This window comes from Eupeodes corollae, chromosome 2 (assembly GCF_945859685.1).
Source record: "Eupeodes corollae chromosome 2, idEupCoro1.1, whole genome shotgun sequence".
Classification (NCBI taxonomy): domain Eukaryota; kingdom Metazoa; phylum Arthropoda; class Insecta; order Diptera; family Syrphidae; genus Eupeodes; species Eupeodes corollae.
In genome coordinates, this window is record NC_079148.1 from 89328961 (window position 1) to 89346793 (window position 17833).

At 31.0% G+C, this 17833-nt stretch overlaps 1 protein-coding gene across 30 annotated transcripts in view; it reads left to right on the forward strand.

Annotated features, from left to right (window-relative positions):
• LOC129945377 (basement membrane-specific heparan sulfate proteoglycan core protein) overlaps window positions 1–17833 on the forward strand; it is a 212624-nt gene that overhangs the window by 73614 nt on the left and 121177 nt on the right. For 4 of the 30 annotated variants that reach the window (XM_056055097.1, XM_056055093.1, XM_056055096.1 and 1 more), the window contains exon 3: window positions 10731–10952. The exons of 25 other annotated variants lie outside the window; for them this stretch is intronic. In XM_056055097.1, coding sequence (XP_055911072.1) covers window positions 10859–10952 — 94 coding nt within the window. In that variant the 5' untranslated portion in view covers window positions 10731–10858. Of the gene's footprint in view, window positions 1–10705; window positions 10953–17833 lie in introns of all 30 variants that reach the window. One more of the 30 variants, XM_056055094.1, reaches the window with a different exon arrangement.

A 17833-nucleotide genomic window follows, 5' to 3' on the forward strand; every position in this document is an offset into this window, starting at 1 on the left:
TGACCTTTTTTCAATAAAATTAAAAACATAGGCCAGTTTTCGTTGAAACAGTTATTTATTTTAGGATTTATTTTTGATTCTCACTTTTGTTTTTTAAATAAAAATAGTTGTTCGTGTTTTAGTAGATTTCATTTAAGATTGGTGATTTTTTTAATTGTTCTTTTTTGTTAAATTTACACATATTCGTGTGATACTGAACATTTATTTTATCTAGTTTATCTTTAGAACTTCATTTTAAAACTGTTAACAATTATTTTTTAATTGTAGAAACTTTAGATTTCAGTTGAATGAAACTGAGTTTCTAACGTCTTTTGATTTGCTATTTTTCTAGCTACTTCTAAATCAAAGTTCTGACATTTTTTCAAATAAAATTGAAAACTTCGTCAGTTTTTGTTGGAATAGTCATTTAATTTAGGATTTATTTTTGATTCTCACTTTTGTTTTTTAAATAATAAATATATTTTCTTCGTGTTTTAGTAGATTGAAATCTTTAGAATTGGAGATTTTATTTAATTGTTCTTTTTTGAAAAATTAATACATATTCGTGTTGCACTGAACATTTTTACTTTAAAAAAGATCAAAAGAAATTGGTTTGATATTGGAAATTTGATCATATTTTTAATTTGTGAGCAATTTTTTTGTTTCTTAGGCTTTGATGATCAATCAGTTGGATGCGATTAAAAATGAAATAAAATTAATCCATCTGCAATTCGCCAGATACTAGTGTTGTCCATATTTAAATTTTTCGCACTTTTTGTGCAACTTTTAATCATGTTTTTTCTTTTTTAATATAAACTACTAAATAAATCCCCTGAAGAAGCTGGAAAACAACTGGCGAAACGTAGGGTAAAAACAAAACAAAAAATTCTCACAAATTGGTTTCGATTTAATTTTATATACTGTTTCTTAAAAAATTGAACCATAAGTTCAGATATTAAAGTCCTGAAATCTCTATAGAATTTCATATTATTGAAAAGCTTCACAAAGTCGCGTGTTTAGTACATTTAGCATAAAGATTGTTGTCGAGATATAAAATGCAACAATATTGATAAAAGTTTACTTTCTTAAGGTGGCGCTAAAGCCTTGATAAGAGTTTAGTGTTTTTAAATATTTCTTCAGATGCACATAATGTCAAAACGGGCGTCTTGTCTTCTTAAAACATTGTTAGCTACACTTTTATCTGGTCATGTTGTCCATGAGAATATTGACTATTTTAAATTGGATGTTATTTCTCGACATAATTTAAATAGCTGTTATGTCAATTTGTGTAAACTTAAAACCCGTGGTCATTATATAGAAACTCATATGTAATATGTAAAAAACTAAAAAAGTTAATAGGCTTAAATGCATATGTAACTTAAACTTTATAAAACTGTCAGCTTCAACAAAATTTCAAACAAAACATCAGTCCATTTTTATATATTTCCAACAATATTTTACTGTACATTTTATGTACTTTCGGTCTGAAATTCAATCTAAAACTGGAATTAATTTAAAAGTTAGGCCTTTAAAAAAAGAGGTAAAAACTTTGCTGAACCGAGTGCTATCTTAGACTGAGCTTTAAATCAGAGTTCTAACCCCACAAAACTTGATGACAAAAATGAGTTAGAGATCAATCGAATTCTTATTTAAGAATAAACCGAGTTTTAGAGACTACAACGTTGTCAAAAAATTGGACGTAATATTGTTATGTATTCCTATATACTCCCTACTTATTTTTACTTTTGCGCCTCATCTTCAATAAGACCCATTATTATACCTAGAGAATTTGTATTGCTTTTGATCTAAGAATAAACTAATATTTCTGTGATGCTTTTTTTGTCGAAACTGAACACTTTTAATCTCAACCCTAGTTTTCATTTTAAAACTTAAAAGGCTTAAATTATAATTTTCTACATTATAACCATTTTGTTTGTTTATTTCATTTATTTAGACAAAATAACAGTGAAAACACATCGTTTATTTTAACAATTTATAATAATACATGTGCATTGTGCATATGTGTGTGCCACATAGTAAAGCAGCTTTGTTCAAAAAATGAAGCTAAACGGATTCTGTAAGAAAGGAACCATTTCTTTCTTTTTTTTTTAATAAAAAGTAACACACTTTCAAGCCTTGTTATCTTTAATTTGATTTCTTTCAAATCATAAATGTTTCCATTTATAAAGTGCAACAAAAAACGCGATAGCCTTTCAACATTTCTCTAAACAACATCTTTTGCCTCCTTTAATGAGATTCATAGTATTTAACAAAATAGAAAAAACCATTACCTACACATAACGGGTTGCCTTAGTTTATAAGTTGCAAAAGTTTTATTTATTCATTTAATGATGCGCTTAACATCATGTTGCCCGGGTTAAATTTGACCAATTTGTATATAAAACTCCTTTCAAAAACAAACATTATCCAAGTCTGATGCTTGCATTCATTCAAAATATATAAATGCAATATTTTTTATTTTCGTTGTATGTATATTATGTACTTTTAAAGATGAGTACAGGTACCTTACCTACCTGTGTATGGTGTAGCCATTGTAGTGTTCAGTTACTGGTGCACATTTGAAAGGTGATATAGCTGCACTCATTACAGTAGGTACATTTATAATTTGGCATCATTTTTTTGCTACAGACAAATTTACAGCCGACATTTTTTTCGCTGGCCATGACTTTCATAACAAAACTTCAACAAAATATATTTTTGGTGGATGCTTTTGCCATTTCTGAAGGGCAATTTAGTTTTTGTTTAAATGTATTGTTGGTTTAATTTATTGTTTGCATTGTGATTATTTTATCACTTTGAAATAATAACTTTAACTTTCCTTCGTCTTTTTTTTTCGAACGAATAGCGGCGCGGCGCGGCGGCGTACTGAGTATAAGCTGTTTGAAGGGATTTATTTAAAAAAAATTAAAAAAATAACAGTCTTCTGTATAGATTTTTGAAAATGCTCGATTTATTAATTTTCTTTATTTTTTTGAATTTCATTTTAGAAATATTTATAGCTCGAACATTTTTGCATATCTAATCACATCTGTAGAACTCGGTTTAAGATTGTTTTTGAGTTCTAGGGAATTTTAAATCTCAGTTGGATGGAACTGAGTATAGATTTAAATAAAGACTCAATAATAACTAATGAGAATTTCCAAAATCTTGGGAAGGTCCTAAAATGCTTGAAGAGAATGATTTGTTCTTTTCAATCAACCATCATACAGTTTATTGTTAAGATATATTTCTTATTTTTAGCTAAGGCTAAAACTCCGGGTTTGATTTTTTTCAACATTTTTAGAAAGAGCAAATCTTAAAAACTTGATGTTATAGAAAAATGCAAACACAAAATTCGATTTTTGGACATTTTAATCCTTGAAAAAAGCATTCTTTTGTGTGTGCAACGGAAGAAAAACGTAATTTTTGTCGACCAGTATTACGTTTTGACTTCCAGCGGAAATATATTTTGGAATTTAGTGTTCACATTCTCACTTTTTTTTCGAAATACAAATTGTCTAAACTTTCTAACGTAAAGACTTACAATCTAAAAGCAATGTGATTTTAATCACCGAAATTACGAAAATAGATTTAAGTTTAACACTCCGTCAATTTTTCTTATGAGATTTGATAATCATATTGAAAACGTTTAAAGTAATTGCGTGTTCAGTAAGTTCAGCTAGAAGATTATTGTCGAGATGAAAAATACAACAATATCAATAAAAGTTGAAATTTTTAGGTACCTATTTGATTCTTCAGGTTCACGTGTCTTCTTATCAATAAATTTGAAAAGTTGGACATATGTACATGTGTCCAAACGGTCGACTTGTCTTTTATAACAAGATATATGTGTGTTTATCTACACTTTTATCTGGTAATATTGGATATGGGCTTTGTTTCTGTAAACTTAATGGTCTTGGTCATTATTAACGTTAAAATAATGTCATCCCACTGTTTGAAGTTAAAAAACTGTCCACGTTTGGAAAACCGTCTACTATGTTTATAATAAAGGTTTCTTTTTTACATTGTACATTTTTATTATTATTGCAATTTTTTTTTAAATTAACTTTGCAAACATTAATTACCATTGCATTTTAAATATCCCTATGATATGAAAAAGGCGGTTAGGCGTATTCTCAAACGATGTTTGCAGTAGCTGTATGGACGAGGATGATATTTTAACAATTCTTCATCTTCTCTGTACATGCCCTGCTCTAGCTCAAAAACGCAAGAATTACTAGCAGAATTCTTCTTTAACGATCCAAACGATCTTAATCATATTAGCATAAACAGCCTCTCACGCTTCGTAAGGGACTCAAACTGGGTTCCATTGAGCTTACGAGGAATCCTCAGGGTTCATGTGGTACCACAATAGCCATTAAACTGGCCTATGTTTGTCCGTTTCCATCATGAACAGCCACGTTAACCTAACCTTATCTAACCAATGATTTGAAATGTGTTCCAAAATCAATTTATTCCAAAAATCATTTTTGATGGAATAAAAATATTGCTAAACAGAGATTTAATATCTAGACCCCAAATTCGAGGGCCTTATAAATTGAAGTTATCCCTAAAAGATCTACATAATTCAGAGTTGTATCGATGTAAAACTTGATCAATAAATTGTATATTGAAACTAACTGAGTTTCTACAGATTAGAGATTTTTCAAGAAATTGGCAGTTAATTTTGTAATTAATGAAGTTTCAAAATAATACATTTCTATATTTATCTACTCTAACAATTTATATGTTAAGTCACTAAGAATACGTTTAAAAAATTCTAAATATACTAAAATTTAATATCCGTTTGTGTATATTTGCAAAGTTATTGAGAAAGTTCTTGATAATGGCAGATAGTTGAAGTTAAAGATTCATGATATTTGACGAATTTTTTTGATAGCGAGATAAAAAAAGTCATATCAGAAATCAGACCTACCTTAACTGGAATGGTTCATAATTCGTTGTTCCATTAGGTTCGAAGAAGCAAATTCAAAAAACACTTATTTACGTCTTCACGGAGTTCAGTTTTCAAATATGAAGTTTTTTTTTTGTTGTATTCTTCTTTATCATTGCATCAGGCGAAGAAGAAGAAGGTGAGACAATGGATATCAGACGATGCATTTCATCTTCCGGGTAGAAATAAACAATAATATACAACAACCACTCCTCCTACATCATCATTGCCAACCCAACAATTTTGTTTCTAGATATTATAGTATCTCTTGCCATTAACCATCAAAGGCTTTATACCTACTTTTTGATATCAACATTTAAAATAATAAGACACAATTTTGTTGCTAGGTATGTACCTATATCTACCTATATTCGTTTTCGTATATTGATATAATATTATTCCCAGAAGTCACTGAACACCAAGAGATTGCGTCTGTCAAAAAAAATAAAGAATTTAATTCAAGATCAACTCATAAGATCACCAATAAAACAGTATGAATCCAAGTATTTCAATGTTTGACTTAAAGCAGATTATATTTCTTTGAGTGTGCAGTTCATAAATGACGACAAAGTCATATAAAAGATGAAATCATCTTAATAAAAAGAAAATAGCAAAACAAAAACTGCATAGGTCTTATTTAAATAAAATGTGCAGCATCCGTCGTCCGTCGCGCGTCGGTCGGTGGGTCGGTGGGTCGGACGCGGCCTCAAGAATTTGAAATGACATAAGCGTTCTGTTTCTGTTGTTTGATCGTGCATTTCGATTATGGCGTTGTTGTGCTGACTGTGTGGCTCCCGCTGCCGATCGGCCCAATGGTTATGATCTTTTGTTTGCACACTAACTTCAACGTCTGTCAGTCTTTCGTTTCTTATACCGGCGCAGTGTTGCGTCCGTTGCCCCACCTACTTGTTGCTACCAGCTCATATTTACATCCTCGTCCGTGAATCCCTTGTTTAATATTATGTTCTTCTTCTTTTAATCTCGAAAGATCCTATTAATTTATTTTTAGATTAATTTAGTTTTTCGTAAAGGCTTGATTGGAGAGATCCAATCCAGAACTACCTACGGATTTCTGTTCTGCAATCATGCGTGTTTTCCTCCGATATCTATTGATAGATGTGTGAATATTAAAACGCATGAGTTGGTCGCGTGTACTTGCATTAATAAGAATAAGAATACACTTTTATTTTTATTCCGCAAAAAGCATAAAATATTCCATTAATAATTGTTTAATTAGTTTGGCTTAAATGTTGGTCAGCAATAAACATATGTTTTGTTTTTGTCATCAGCTGTTAACAAAATGCTCAATATGCAAACAAATGTGGCTTATTTAGTTTTTACGTTTTTAAAATTTCATGACTTTATTAAGACTGCCTTGTGGGAAAGTGTGTGCTTATTTATGCATATCGTCTAGAAAGCAGATGGCTTTCTGAAAGTAAAATTTGTCATTAAAAGTTGTGGGATTGATGCAGTTTCAATAACTTCATTAAGGTAGTGCTTCTATCTATAGTCTATATAAAGAATTCACAACTGTCTTATTTCATTTCCTTAGTGATGCTATCTTTTTATGGTTATTTCTTGTAATATAATTATAAGATTGTTTAATTATTTTTAATTTTAATAAACCAGAATTACAAGAGCAACATCAAGGAACTGTAAAGCTGTTTTAAAAATAGTTCTCTATACCAAATAATTTTAGATTTAAGAGCAGCAATAATCTTGTCCACTTAAAATACGGTAGTTTATTTGATTTGACACATAGCAACTTAGGTTGCATCATTCATTCAATGAAGTAATAAAAATGACTTCTGCTTTACGGAATGAAAATAAGTAAGCTAATGAGAATGATTAATAAATGAGCTATGTATTTCGGAACAGCAAACACTCAACGACATTTTGCAGAATTCGATTTCCTGCCAGAATATTTTGTTTAATCAATACAACATTTGAACATTTTGACTTTTAAGTTGAATTTTAGAATACGTAAAATCTTACGATAATGACAGTTTATGTTTGAGGTGTCAAAGGTCTGACAATAAGATGCAAAAAAAGTTTGTATTGAATTACAATTTAATTGTTAAACTGCATTTGTCTAGCCTGTCCCTAAAAAACGCTGATTAATTTTCAGCTTAAGAAATATCTTGAAGAACGGAAGCTTCTTAATGACCGACAGTATGGCTTTCGTACCAATAGGTCCACTGGTGATCTCATGGTTCATCTCACCGAACAGTGGAACAAATCTTTACATCGTTTTGGAGAAAGTAATATTATTGCACTTGATATTTCAAAAGCATTTGATAGAGTTTGGCACCAAGCTCTCTTATCGAAAATGCGTGCTTTTGGTATTTATAAATCTCTTCTTCGTTGGATTAGAAACTACCTTTCTAACCGTGGAATACAAGTTGTATTGGATGGTTTCAAGTGTGAAAATCATAAAATAAATGCTGGTGTACCCCAGGGCTCCGTTTTGTCTCCGACTCTCTTCCTTATATTCACAAACGATCTTTTGTCTGTCACTTCTAATCCATTAAACTGTTTCGCCGACGACCTCAGCTTTTCATATTCGTTTCTAGATTCACATCCTTGTCCTTCGGATGTGGAATGTCAACGGCAGCGTATGATAAGCTCATTAAAGTCTCATCTTGACAGCATTGTCCAATAGGGAATCAAAAACCGTGTAGAATTTAATGCTTCGAAAACTCAATGCTGTCTCCTGTCGTTAAAGCGTAATCCACCCCCGATGCCACTATCCATTAGCAGTACTTGCATCCAGGAAACGAATCAACTTTCAGTACTCGGTATGAATATCACAGATCACCTCTTATGGAATGATCACATATTCGATATTGCAAAAAATGCTGCTAGGTGCTTAGGATTTCTCCGAAGATGCAAGAAATTTTTCACCCCTTCTGATCTGGCTATAATTTACAAAGGTTTTATCCGTCCAAAGCTTGAATATAATTCGCATATCTGGGCAGGTGCCCCCAAAACAAGGTTAAATATCTCTTGGATAGAATTCAAAAAGGGGCTTTAAAAATGATAGGTGACAGAACTATAATCGAAACATTTACATCGCTAGAACACCGTGTCGCAATGTTTCATGCCTTTCGTTATTTTATAGATATTTTTACAAACAATGTTCTGTCGAATTAGCCAGTTGCATTCCACCCCTTAAACAATTCAGCCGTAATACTCGCACTTCTAGGAATGCTCATCAGTTTACCCTTGAGCTCAATTTCGGGCGTACTGTCAAGTACAGAGATTCTTTCCTAAATCACACATCGAGAATGTAGAATGCTTTGGCCAACTCTGTTTTTCCCTCCCATTTTGATGTTCAGAACTTTAAGACCAATGTGCACCGGTATCTCCTTTTAAATCCTTCCCTATTTTCCTAACGCTCGCACTATGCCCCTTTAGGGCTTGTGAATAATAAAAAAAAAAATTGCTTTTAATGTATGTACCAAAAACTTGAATACAATTTACATATTTGGACAGGTGGCCGATAACAAGGCGAATTCTTTTGTAAAGTATCCGAGTTAGGTTAGGTTAATTGAAAGTGACTGTGCGTGATGGAGTAGGACACACTTAGGCCAGTTTAGTGGACTATTGTGATACCACATGAATCTTGAAGCTTTCTTCTTAGCTCAATTAAACCAGTTTAAGTCCCTTACGAAACGTGATAGACTGATTATGTAAATGTGATGTACCATTTCTGGCGAGCTCATCTTCCTTACAATTTCATGGTCAGCACCGAGCAAAGTTGAAGATTTGATAACGACCTGAATATCTGGGAAAATACGGATATCAGTTGTTGATATCACGTTTTCTTTAGCCCAGGACAAGACTTCTTTTATCGCCAAAAGTTCTTCTTGAGCACGCTGCGATGATTTGGAAGGCGGAATGCAGTAGTCCAGGTGGTATCTTCTAGATACATGGGCGGGCAAGTCCTTCGAGGATTGAGATCACTCCGCCTCATACAGCTGGACATTTCGGGTCACCATCATTCTTCTTTCTCGATTTTTTGAAATGAAATCGTAACGCCGTTTAGTACAGCGGTAGCAAGAACCCCCCTCCTGCGAGCTAGCTCGTGCTTCTCGCAAGCAAGCCAAGCTGCCGTTGATTAGACACCCTCACATCCCTTCTGGCAGGATGAGCCTTTAGCGCCTGCAGCTAGGGGTTGTAATAATGGTAAGGGAAAGTGAGGCACAACATTTATTTTGTTGCACCTCCCAGAAAGATCTGGAAGGTATAGAAATATGGAAAATCCTGTAGAATTACAGAGTGGCCAATGTTGTTGTTAACCTACTTTGTAGCGAGCAGCAGAGCTTGCTGCTATTTGTTTGCTGAATAAAACAAGAGGTGTTACGTAGAGTAGGATGTCCAGGGTTCCTGATGACGTTGGATTTTATTTAATTTGTCGCGATTTATAGGTTTTTCTAAAACAATCCACCATACTGCCAAACCGTACAATTAAATCGGTCTGTTTATCGATGTGTATAACCAATGCATGATTGGGGGTTGTAAGCCTATTTATTTACTACATTTGCTTTTTTGACTCTTTGTTGAATATATTCCATTTCCAATTTAGTTTTTTGTCTAAAATAAGTCACTGGTACTTAACCTCGTCTGATCATTGGATTCTTACCTACCTACTTCTTATAACCTACTTCCTTAAAGTCACTATGGTTTTGTTATTGCTTGCTTTATATTTTAAATTTAAACATCAAAAATAAAAAATAAATACCAAAACGAATTTTTTGAACGTATACAATGTTTTCAAGATCATCGCACAGCAGGATATCACTTCTATTTGAAATAATAAAATGCCCCAGCGCAAAATGGAACCGGATGTCCCACCCTTCATTCCCAAATAGCTCACAGTTGTACACAAAATACCTCCTTCTTTAAAAAATTACCACTTCAACCACTGATACGACTTTATAAAATAAAAAAGGAGATACAACTTAAAAAAGAACCAACGAAAAAAGGATGTAATGGCTTTCCTGTTTCTTGTCCTCAATGCTTCATGTATTTTTCTTTTCATTTTTGTTTATAATTTTAAAAGGACAACATTAAGGATTTGGTTGAAAAAATTGTATTTTAGCGTTAATGTCCAAAATGCGAGCATTTAAAGTCATTTCGAAGACGCGCCCTTGTACATTTTTTTTTTTCGTTGTGACAAAAAGTTTGATTATATTTGTTTGGTGCGTTTTTATGTGTCGAAATTTGCATTACAATACACGCGTTTTAAGCTTCAAAATGTTGATGATGAAGCTGCGAGTATATATAAGGCGCAATGCTCTGTATAGATGGTGTGTTATTTTTTCTTCTTTTTTGTATAGGAGGATATTATTTCGTTCATTTCGTTAGCCAAATTGATGATGATGATTTTTATGTTTGTTTGTTTGGAAATTTTTGAAAAAAAAATATATTTTATTCGCGCGCTCTTGTGGTTATTTCATCACCTATTTGCGGGCTTTGGGAAAAATCAAAGTATAGCCCTTTGTATTATAATATGGTGTTTTTTTTTATTTTGCTGTATGAATAAAAAAATTAAGGATTCTTCCTAGAGCTCTCAGCAAGGGGTGTTGAGAAATAAACATCAAGATTTTCTTGGGAATAAAAAGAAAACAATCATAATGAATGAAAAATTTAGAAAACACAAATGAGTCTCTTTGGTAGCTATCATTTTGTTTCACATCACTTAATCACTGAAAGATTTAAAAACAAATTACAAAATAAAGAAAAAAAGAAAACTTAATGAAAATTCAGTTCAATTATTTATTATTATTATAAGCCAAAACGGATTTCTACGATAAAGTACAATAAAAAACGCAACCCTGCCAACCACGAAGTACAATTTTTGGAAATACATTCCTATAAAAACCACATAATCTTCACACAGTCGAAAATTGAAATTTTGAAATGGGGTGGTTACCCCCCATTTTGGTTTTAATTATTGGAGCAAGCTTGTATCTAAAAAGTGCACATGCAAAGGACGCAATAAGTTATCGAAACGGTAAGTTATATATTTGAATATATGTAAAACGGTAGAAACACAATGGTATTTCAAGTTAGAATTAAAATATATACATGTAAATAAAGTTTGATTTAGTTAAAAGCTACACACAAGTATATTTAATCATTTCACAAATAATTAATAAAATAAAATTGATTTAGTTTAATAAAGTTTACCAAAAAAGTTAAAAATACGAAAATACTCATACAAAACTTTTAGTTTTATCTCCCAATTTGAAAACAAAAACGTAGAGTAGCTTTATTTCTTTATTTTTAAAGGGTATTTTAATTTTGTAAGCCGTCTTCTAACTTTTTGAACACACTTTTTTAAATATTGTAGATGTTTTATGACCAATTTCCAAACTTCTAAGATCCCTATATGACCTGGATAATTCTGATAAAATTAAAGCATATACAAACTTCCCTATAGCTATTTTGCACGAGACCAAACATTTATTTCGTTATATAGAAGATTCGTTATGCACACATTTTTTGTTTTTACTTTTATTTAATGATTGAGAGATACAATTAAATTAGTCTGTACGAAAGGTTCGAAACACTTTAATAGCAATATCTGTTTTTTTAGTCAATAGTTCTTCAACTTTATTAATAAATTATCAACAACTTTTTCTCAAGAGAAATGCTAGTTCGAGACATTTTCAATTAGGTATATTCACTGAAGTCTGAACTTAGAATGTTTGGATTTAAAATCTTGGGGAAATCTCCTTATAAGTTTTTTTTTTCTCTGCATGCTGTCGTTTTAAACAGAAAATTATTTGAAAAAATTCGTTATGTGGAAACAAAAGCGTATGAGAATTCGATTTCCAGAAACAAAATTTGTTCGTTAAAGAGAAAAATTCCCTTTTTGGAAATTCGTTATAAGAAGATCAAAACACACCAGAAAAATAACCAAAAAGATGAGATGAGTAATATAGAGAACTTCTTTATGTAGAAGTTGGTTTTAGGGAAGTTTGACTGTAGTTTTAAATTGTTGGGTCTTATATATTATCTGGTTCTGATATCAAAAAAATTCAGTAAAAGAAGAATACGCTGGATTTTTGGAATCTCTTTATTTCATTTCCGATGCCTGTTATATGTTGAAAAAAGGTTTCTTAGTGAAAATAGCTTAATAATAGTTTCTGTAAGGTATTTTCGTTACTTTTTTAATTGCTTTTTTATATTTTTGGCTTACCACTATTAAAATAACTATAGGTTCTTAACATTCTCTCAAAAACAAATCAATGCACTTTTTCCTGGGCTTTCACGAATGTTAAAAACATTATAACATTCTGCGTGAGAGACATCTTAAAGATGATTCTCTCCAGCCGTATACATACGAAATTTTGGTTTTTGGCAGTTAGAAGTTAGAAGTCAAATCAAAATTATATGCCAGGTTACTCATCAGTTTAATGCTTTCAAGTCTTAAATTCAGATCTTTGAACTGGATGCGCTATCATTATAAAGAATAATTCGATGTCTTTTTATTTGTTTCCCACATTTAACCTGAGCATTCCGGCAAGCAAATGCTTAAAATCCTATTTTGAATTGACAGCGATATTGTCAAAAATCTGCTAAGACTGGAAATGTAGAAATTAGTCCTTTCTACAAAGATAATCATTTAAGACGAACACTGTTCTATTAAATTGCTTAGATACGTCTAATATTGTTCCACAAATAAGTAATTGAAATATAAAGGAAGAACATCAATAATTTTTTTTTCTGAGTGCCTGCATAGATCGGTTATTAAACTAAATTTGTTTCAGTTTATAGGTAGAACTCATTGACTAGTAGCCTACTTTATGATTAGCCTGAACGAGCAGTATCTATTCAAATTAATTAATTATTATTTTTTTTGACAATACCTCTGCCCACTATGCATAATCTTTCGGATGCATAGATTAACACCACATCCATTTACATATTTTATAACAACTATTATACCCATCATAAATATTGTCATTTAAATTGAAATAAATTATATCCCACTCCTAACACGTCTCCACAAATAAAAGGTATAGTTATGTGTTTTGTGTGTTGTATGAATGTTGAACGTTGAACGTGCCGCGACAGCTGAATCATTGTTTATTGAACTTGAATTGCATCGAAGATCCGCTGCACCTATATAATATTTTTAGCTCGTGCCATACTAATTCTTCGTTTATAATTTTAATCTTACTCGTAGTTCTATCAGGGCTCTCGCTCTTATAATCTTCTTTTGAGTCTAAAGATATTTTGTTATTTGTCTATATGTTACTTGTAAATCATCTTTTCTTGATCTTGCACCATATGCGGCAAGACAAATGCGTGTGGCATGCGTCGTCCGTCGTGTCGTCGCAAACGAACAATTCTATATAGTTAAAGATGGGAGGTGATGAGATCAACCACAAACGAAACCACCGCTTTTTTTTGTGACAGGAATTCATTGTTGGTGCATGGCTTGGTGCATGGTGCCTTAGTCTATGGTTATGCCGGCCTTAAGCAAATCAGAGTGCATAACAATTTGATACAAACAAATAAATTAAAAATACGTATGAATATAAATATAATGCGGATGGGTCTCCTCTGCAATTTAAATAAAATTGAAATGTGTTGACTGAAGATTTAACTGCTGGAGACCAAAAGTGTGACCAGAATTATTTAAATTAATTTAGTTCCAGTTGCTGAGCTAGAAGAGCCATTGGAACATTGTGTAGCTATAAATTAAACAACCCTTATATCACTTAAACTTTCGGTTGTACTTAAAGCAGACACATTTTCTAAATGTTCAAAACAAATTGACAACACGTTGCACTTTGAATAACTGACGACAAATTTAAACCGTCTATTTATTTTTGGTAAACCTTTGAAAAGTTTAAATTTGTTAAAATAATATTATGAGACGTAAAATATAGAATATCCTCCTAGTATGTCAACTTATTTACATAATCTACCACAACAAAGTATTACTTTTTTTTAAGTTTTAGTAACTGTTATAAGAATGATAGCCTTAAAATGGTCTTTATGATCTTGAAAGCCATTAGAACAAGCCTTTCATTTTGTTAAGAAAATAATTTTCAATTTACTTATTAGCAATTTGCTGAATATTAAGCAATTTACTAATGACTCCAAAATGTTCAACCTTTCTTTTCATGAGGTAACTTGTAAATTTTGTATTGTCTTTTATTTAAAAAACAAGGATCCAAACATGTCTAAAAAAGGGACAGTTCGTAAAAATAAACAAAGCAAATACGCTCAAACAGACCTTTTAATTAGAATTCCCAAATGTTGACTGGACTATTCCGTCCATTGCTCTCGTATGAATAATTGTACAGATGTCATATGAATTTATCAAATTGATTAAAGTAAAAGCAGCCATTCCGTGATTTTAACTTTAGGAAATTGTTAAGAGATAGTAAGATGTTAAAATCGTTTAAAATCTAAATACCTTAAAATGGTTTAAAATTTTACTAAATTGTTTAAAATTTTGCGCAATTGACTATAGGCCCTTATTACGAGAAGCAAATCGAACGTTCGACTGAAAACGAACGTTTTTGAAATCACTCATCTCGTGAACACCATTTCAATATTCACTTCAAAAGCCAAATTTTTTGAAAAAGAGGTGTCGAAATTTACCCATCTTAATTTTGCTCTATATTGGATTTCTTAAATGTTCGCTTTAAGTCGAACGTGCGATTCACTTCTCGTAATAAGGGCTTAACTTTTCATCACTAATTAAAAATTAACATTCATGTCCCGATTGATTATGATTGGTATATGTTCTCAGTTCTCATTTCTTAGCCCTTCGTTGCACTATGTTAACTGTTCGTCATCAATATGAAAAGAATACAATATTCTACTTCTTAGTGTGAACACAGTTCAAGACCTCTATTTGTATTTTCTTAAACGGATATAAATTTTTAAAGTTTAAATTAACCACAGCGTTTTTCAATTTTATATTATTTATTTTATTAAAAAAAAAACTAGCTTCCCTGTTATGTGAGTGCTAAAGTTATTCCAAAAATAACGAAACGCCGCCAGAAAAGGTGAAACTGCTTGTTCGCTTAGTGTAAAGTAAATTATTGAATCCAATCAATTTGTTTTATATAAAACTCTTTACATTTACATTTTAACTAATTTTTACTTTTATGGAATAATTCTCCTTTATTTTTTGTTTTATTCAATAAGTTATTTTAAATACGCTATCAGCGTAGGTGCACTGTCCATTGTAGAAATCTTATATTCTTGTATTAAAATCCAGCTAGTTTTAAGCTTTAATTAGAAATATCTATTGCTGTATAAACGTATATATATGCTCTTATACCTACACAAATGAGACTTATCGTTATATACCTACACAAATGAGACTTATCGTTTTATGCTCATCGTATCTTTCTTGTCAAAGCGTTATTTTTAAAGTTGTGTTTTTTTTGTTTTGCAGAAGTTTGACAAATGAAAACAGAGTCTATTTTTTATGAATATCAAAAGTTTAATTTTAGTCTGCAAACCTGAGTATTGGGCTTATCTTCTTATATCGTATTGTAACTAAAATTGACTGCTGGGAAAAACTTAAATCCTAAAGTGCTATATACTTCTATTTCCAAAACTTCATTTGTATATAAATTTTATATGATTTGTAATGTAACAAAGTATAGAAATCTCTTTCTCACCGTTCTCTTTAAAACAAAACGAGTGCCCGAAAGCAGAACTATATTTATTCGTAAATTATTGTTAAAATGTTTCGACAACTGACGAAATTCCCAAAGTTTTTTTTAACACTGTTAAGAGGTTTTTTTTCTGCCAATTAGATGTTAGATGACGTAAGATTTTTTTTAGATATTCAGCCTTATCGGGAATTCCTTGGGAAATATTTTTCCCTAGGAATTTTTCCTTTCCCGGGAGCAAGTTCCTACTATAGGAAATTCCTCACGGAATTCTTTTTCCTTGGGAACAAATTTTGCCAACATGAAAATAATAAATTTATTTTCTATAACATAGTCTGGAATGATTTGACATTTCTTTTTGGGTTTCTATTTCTCGTTCCAAAGCGACGTTACAAGTTATGACTTTTTGTGGCTTTTTTGTAGGACGAGGAATTATTAAAATGTGAACTCTACCTTAAAAAGATAAATTTTTATTAATATTTTCACTGTTATTTTGTTGAGAATTGCTAGCATTGTTTGCTCCGCTTTCAATTACGACAACTAAATAACGAGGAAATATTCAGAAAGAAAAACACAAAAAAAATGGCCAATAGATATTTTTCCATAGAAATTTTTGTTTCCCTATTTCGAAAAATTCCCAAAACCAATTTTTCGAATATGGGAACAAATCCATGAGCAAACAAGTTCGCTATAACTCCAATTCCTTTTTGCAATTCGAAAAAATACGTTGTATATTTAAGAAGAAGCTTTTTTTCATTAAAATCCGTTATGGTTTTCCATCACCATCCTCTTCAATATTAGATTTTGGATTTGAAATAACCACTAAAAATGAACTCCAAAAAGTATTTTTCGAAACTAGGATGGTATTTAAATCAATGTTTGCTCAAATCTTTATATAGAGTCAAATCAAGACTCATAACTAGTGGAAAATATCCATTAAAGAAGTTAGATATTAAAGTCATTTAAGTTGTATTTAGAAGAGAAATATTTGTACTTTTGTAGAACCATCACACAATTTATTATAATTAGACTTTTTTGAGTTTTAACTAATCCTTAAAAAATTGTGTTTAGTATTTTTAAATAATCATATTTAAAAAAAAACTGATGTGATAAAAAAATTTAAAAAAAGGTTTCGAATTGGGGACATCTTAATCCTTCAACAAAATTTCAAAATGTATGATTTTGTTTAATTTCGTTTAGAAAAGTTTTGAAATTTGTCTCATTATTTTTTTAAACTTTGGTCACATTGGAAAGTATCATGGCTGCAGTCTTATAACACAACAATTGAAAGTGACGTTATAAAGCACAATAACTAGCCGTTGGCTTTCAATTGACACTGAAAATATTTATGTTCCTTTTATTGTCTCGTTGAAAGAAAACCGGTATAAATACGCTACTTGTTAGTATTGTTGTCTTTTGTTATTGTAGTTGTCTATTAGATTATATTTCGAATGGAAATGATTTTCCGAAAAATGAAATCTTAGACGATGCGATGGAAAGAAAGGAATTTGCAACTTCAAAGGTTTTATATAAACAAATTTAAGGTTGGCAATTTTTCATGCACATAATGCTTATGTTTTTATTTGAATATTGCTTAAGTGGACTTAAGAACACTTAATAAAGTTTAAAAGATATCTTTTAAATGTGAGAGTTTATCTTAGTCAAACTATGTATATTTTCGAAAAATATTTCTTACTGGTCGGTGAAAATTTCGGAAAAGAATTGTGCAAAATGTTTGTTATTTGTAGAGAATGATGACTTTTAGTCTCGGATGTCACTTTTAGCAAACATCTTAAAATCCCTTTAAATGTTTTACAAAATTAAATAAACTAAATGTCAAAGATATGCACTTGTGGTATATATCGAAACAATGCTGATTCCTTATACCGAGAGCTCTGTAAAGAAATTTTTGATTGTACCGATACCGCACAAAGCAGAAGGTCTTCTTTGGAGTGCGTGTGATAGAAACGATACCTCACCTACAAGCCTAAGAAAACTAAAAGCTGTCCAGTTCTAAAATTCAGTTAAATAAGCAGGATTATGGATGATTATATTACTCTGCATTGCATTTTAGGTTAATTTGTATTCATACAAATATTCCAAATTAAAAACAAAACACCCGGATTCCATTTTGTAGCAATTATCAGCTAGGTTCCCGAAATGGAGTGAAATGAAATCGAAATTCAAAATCTAGTGAAATTGTTTTCACGGTTTTACGATACGATCGATTTCATAACTGCGA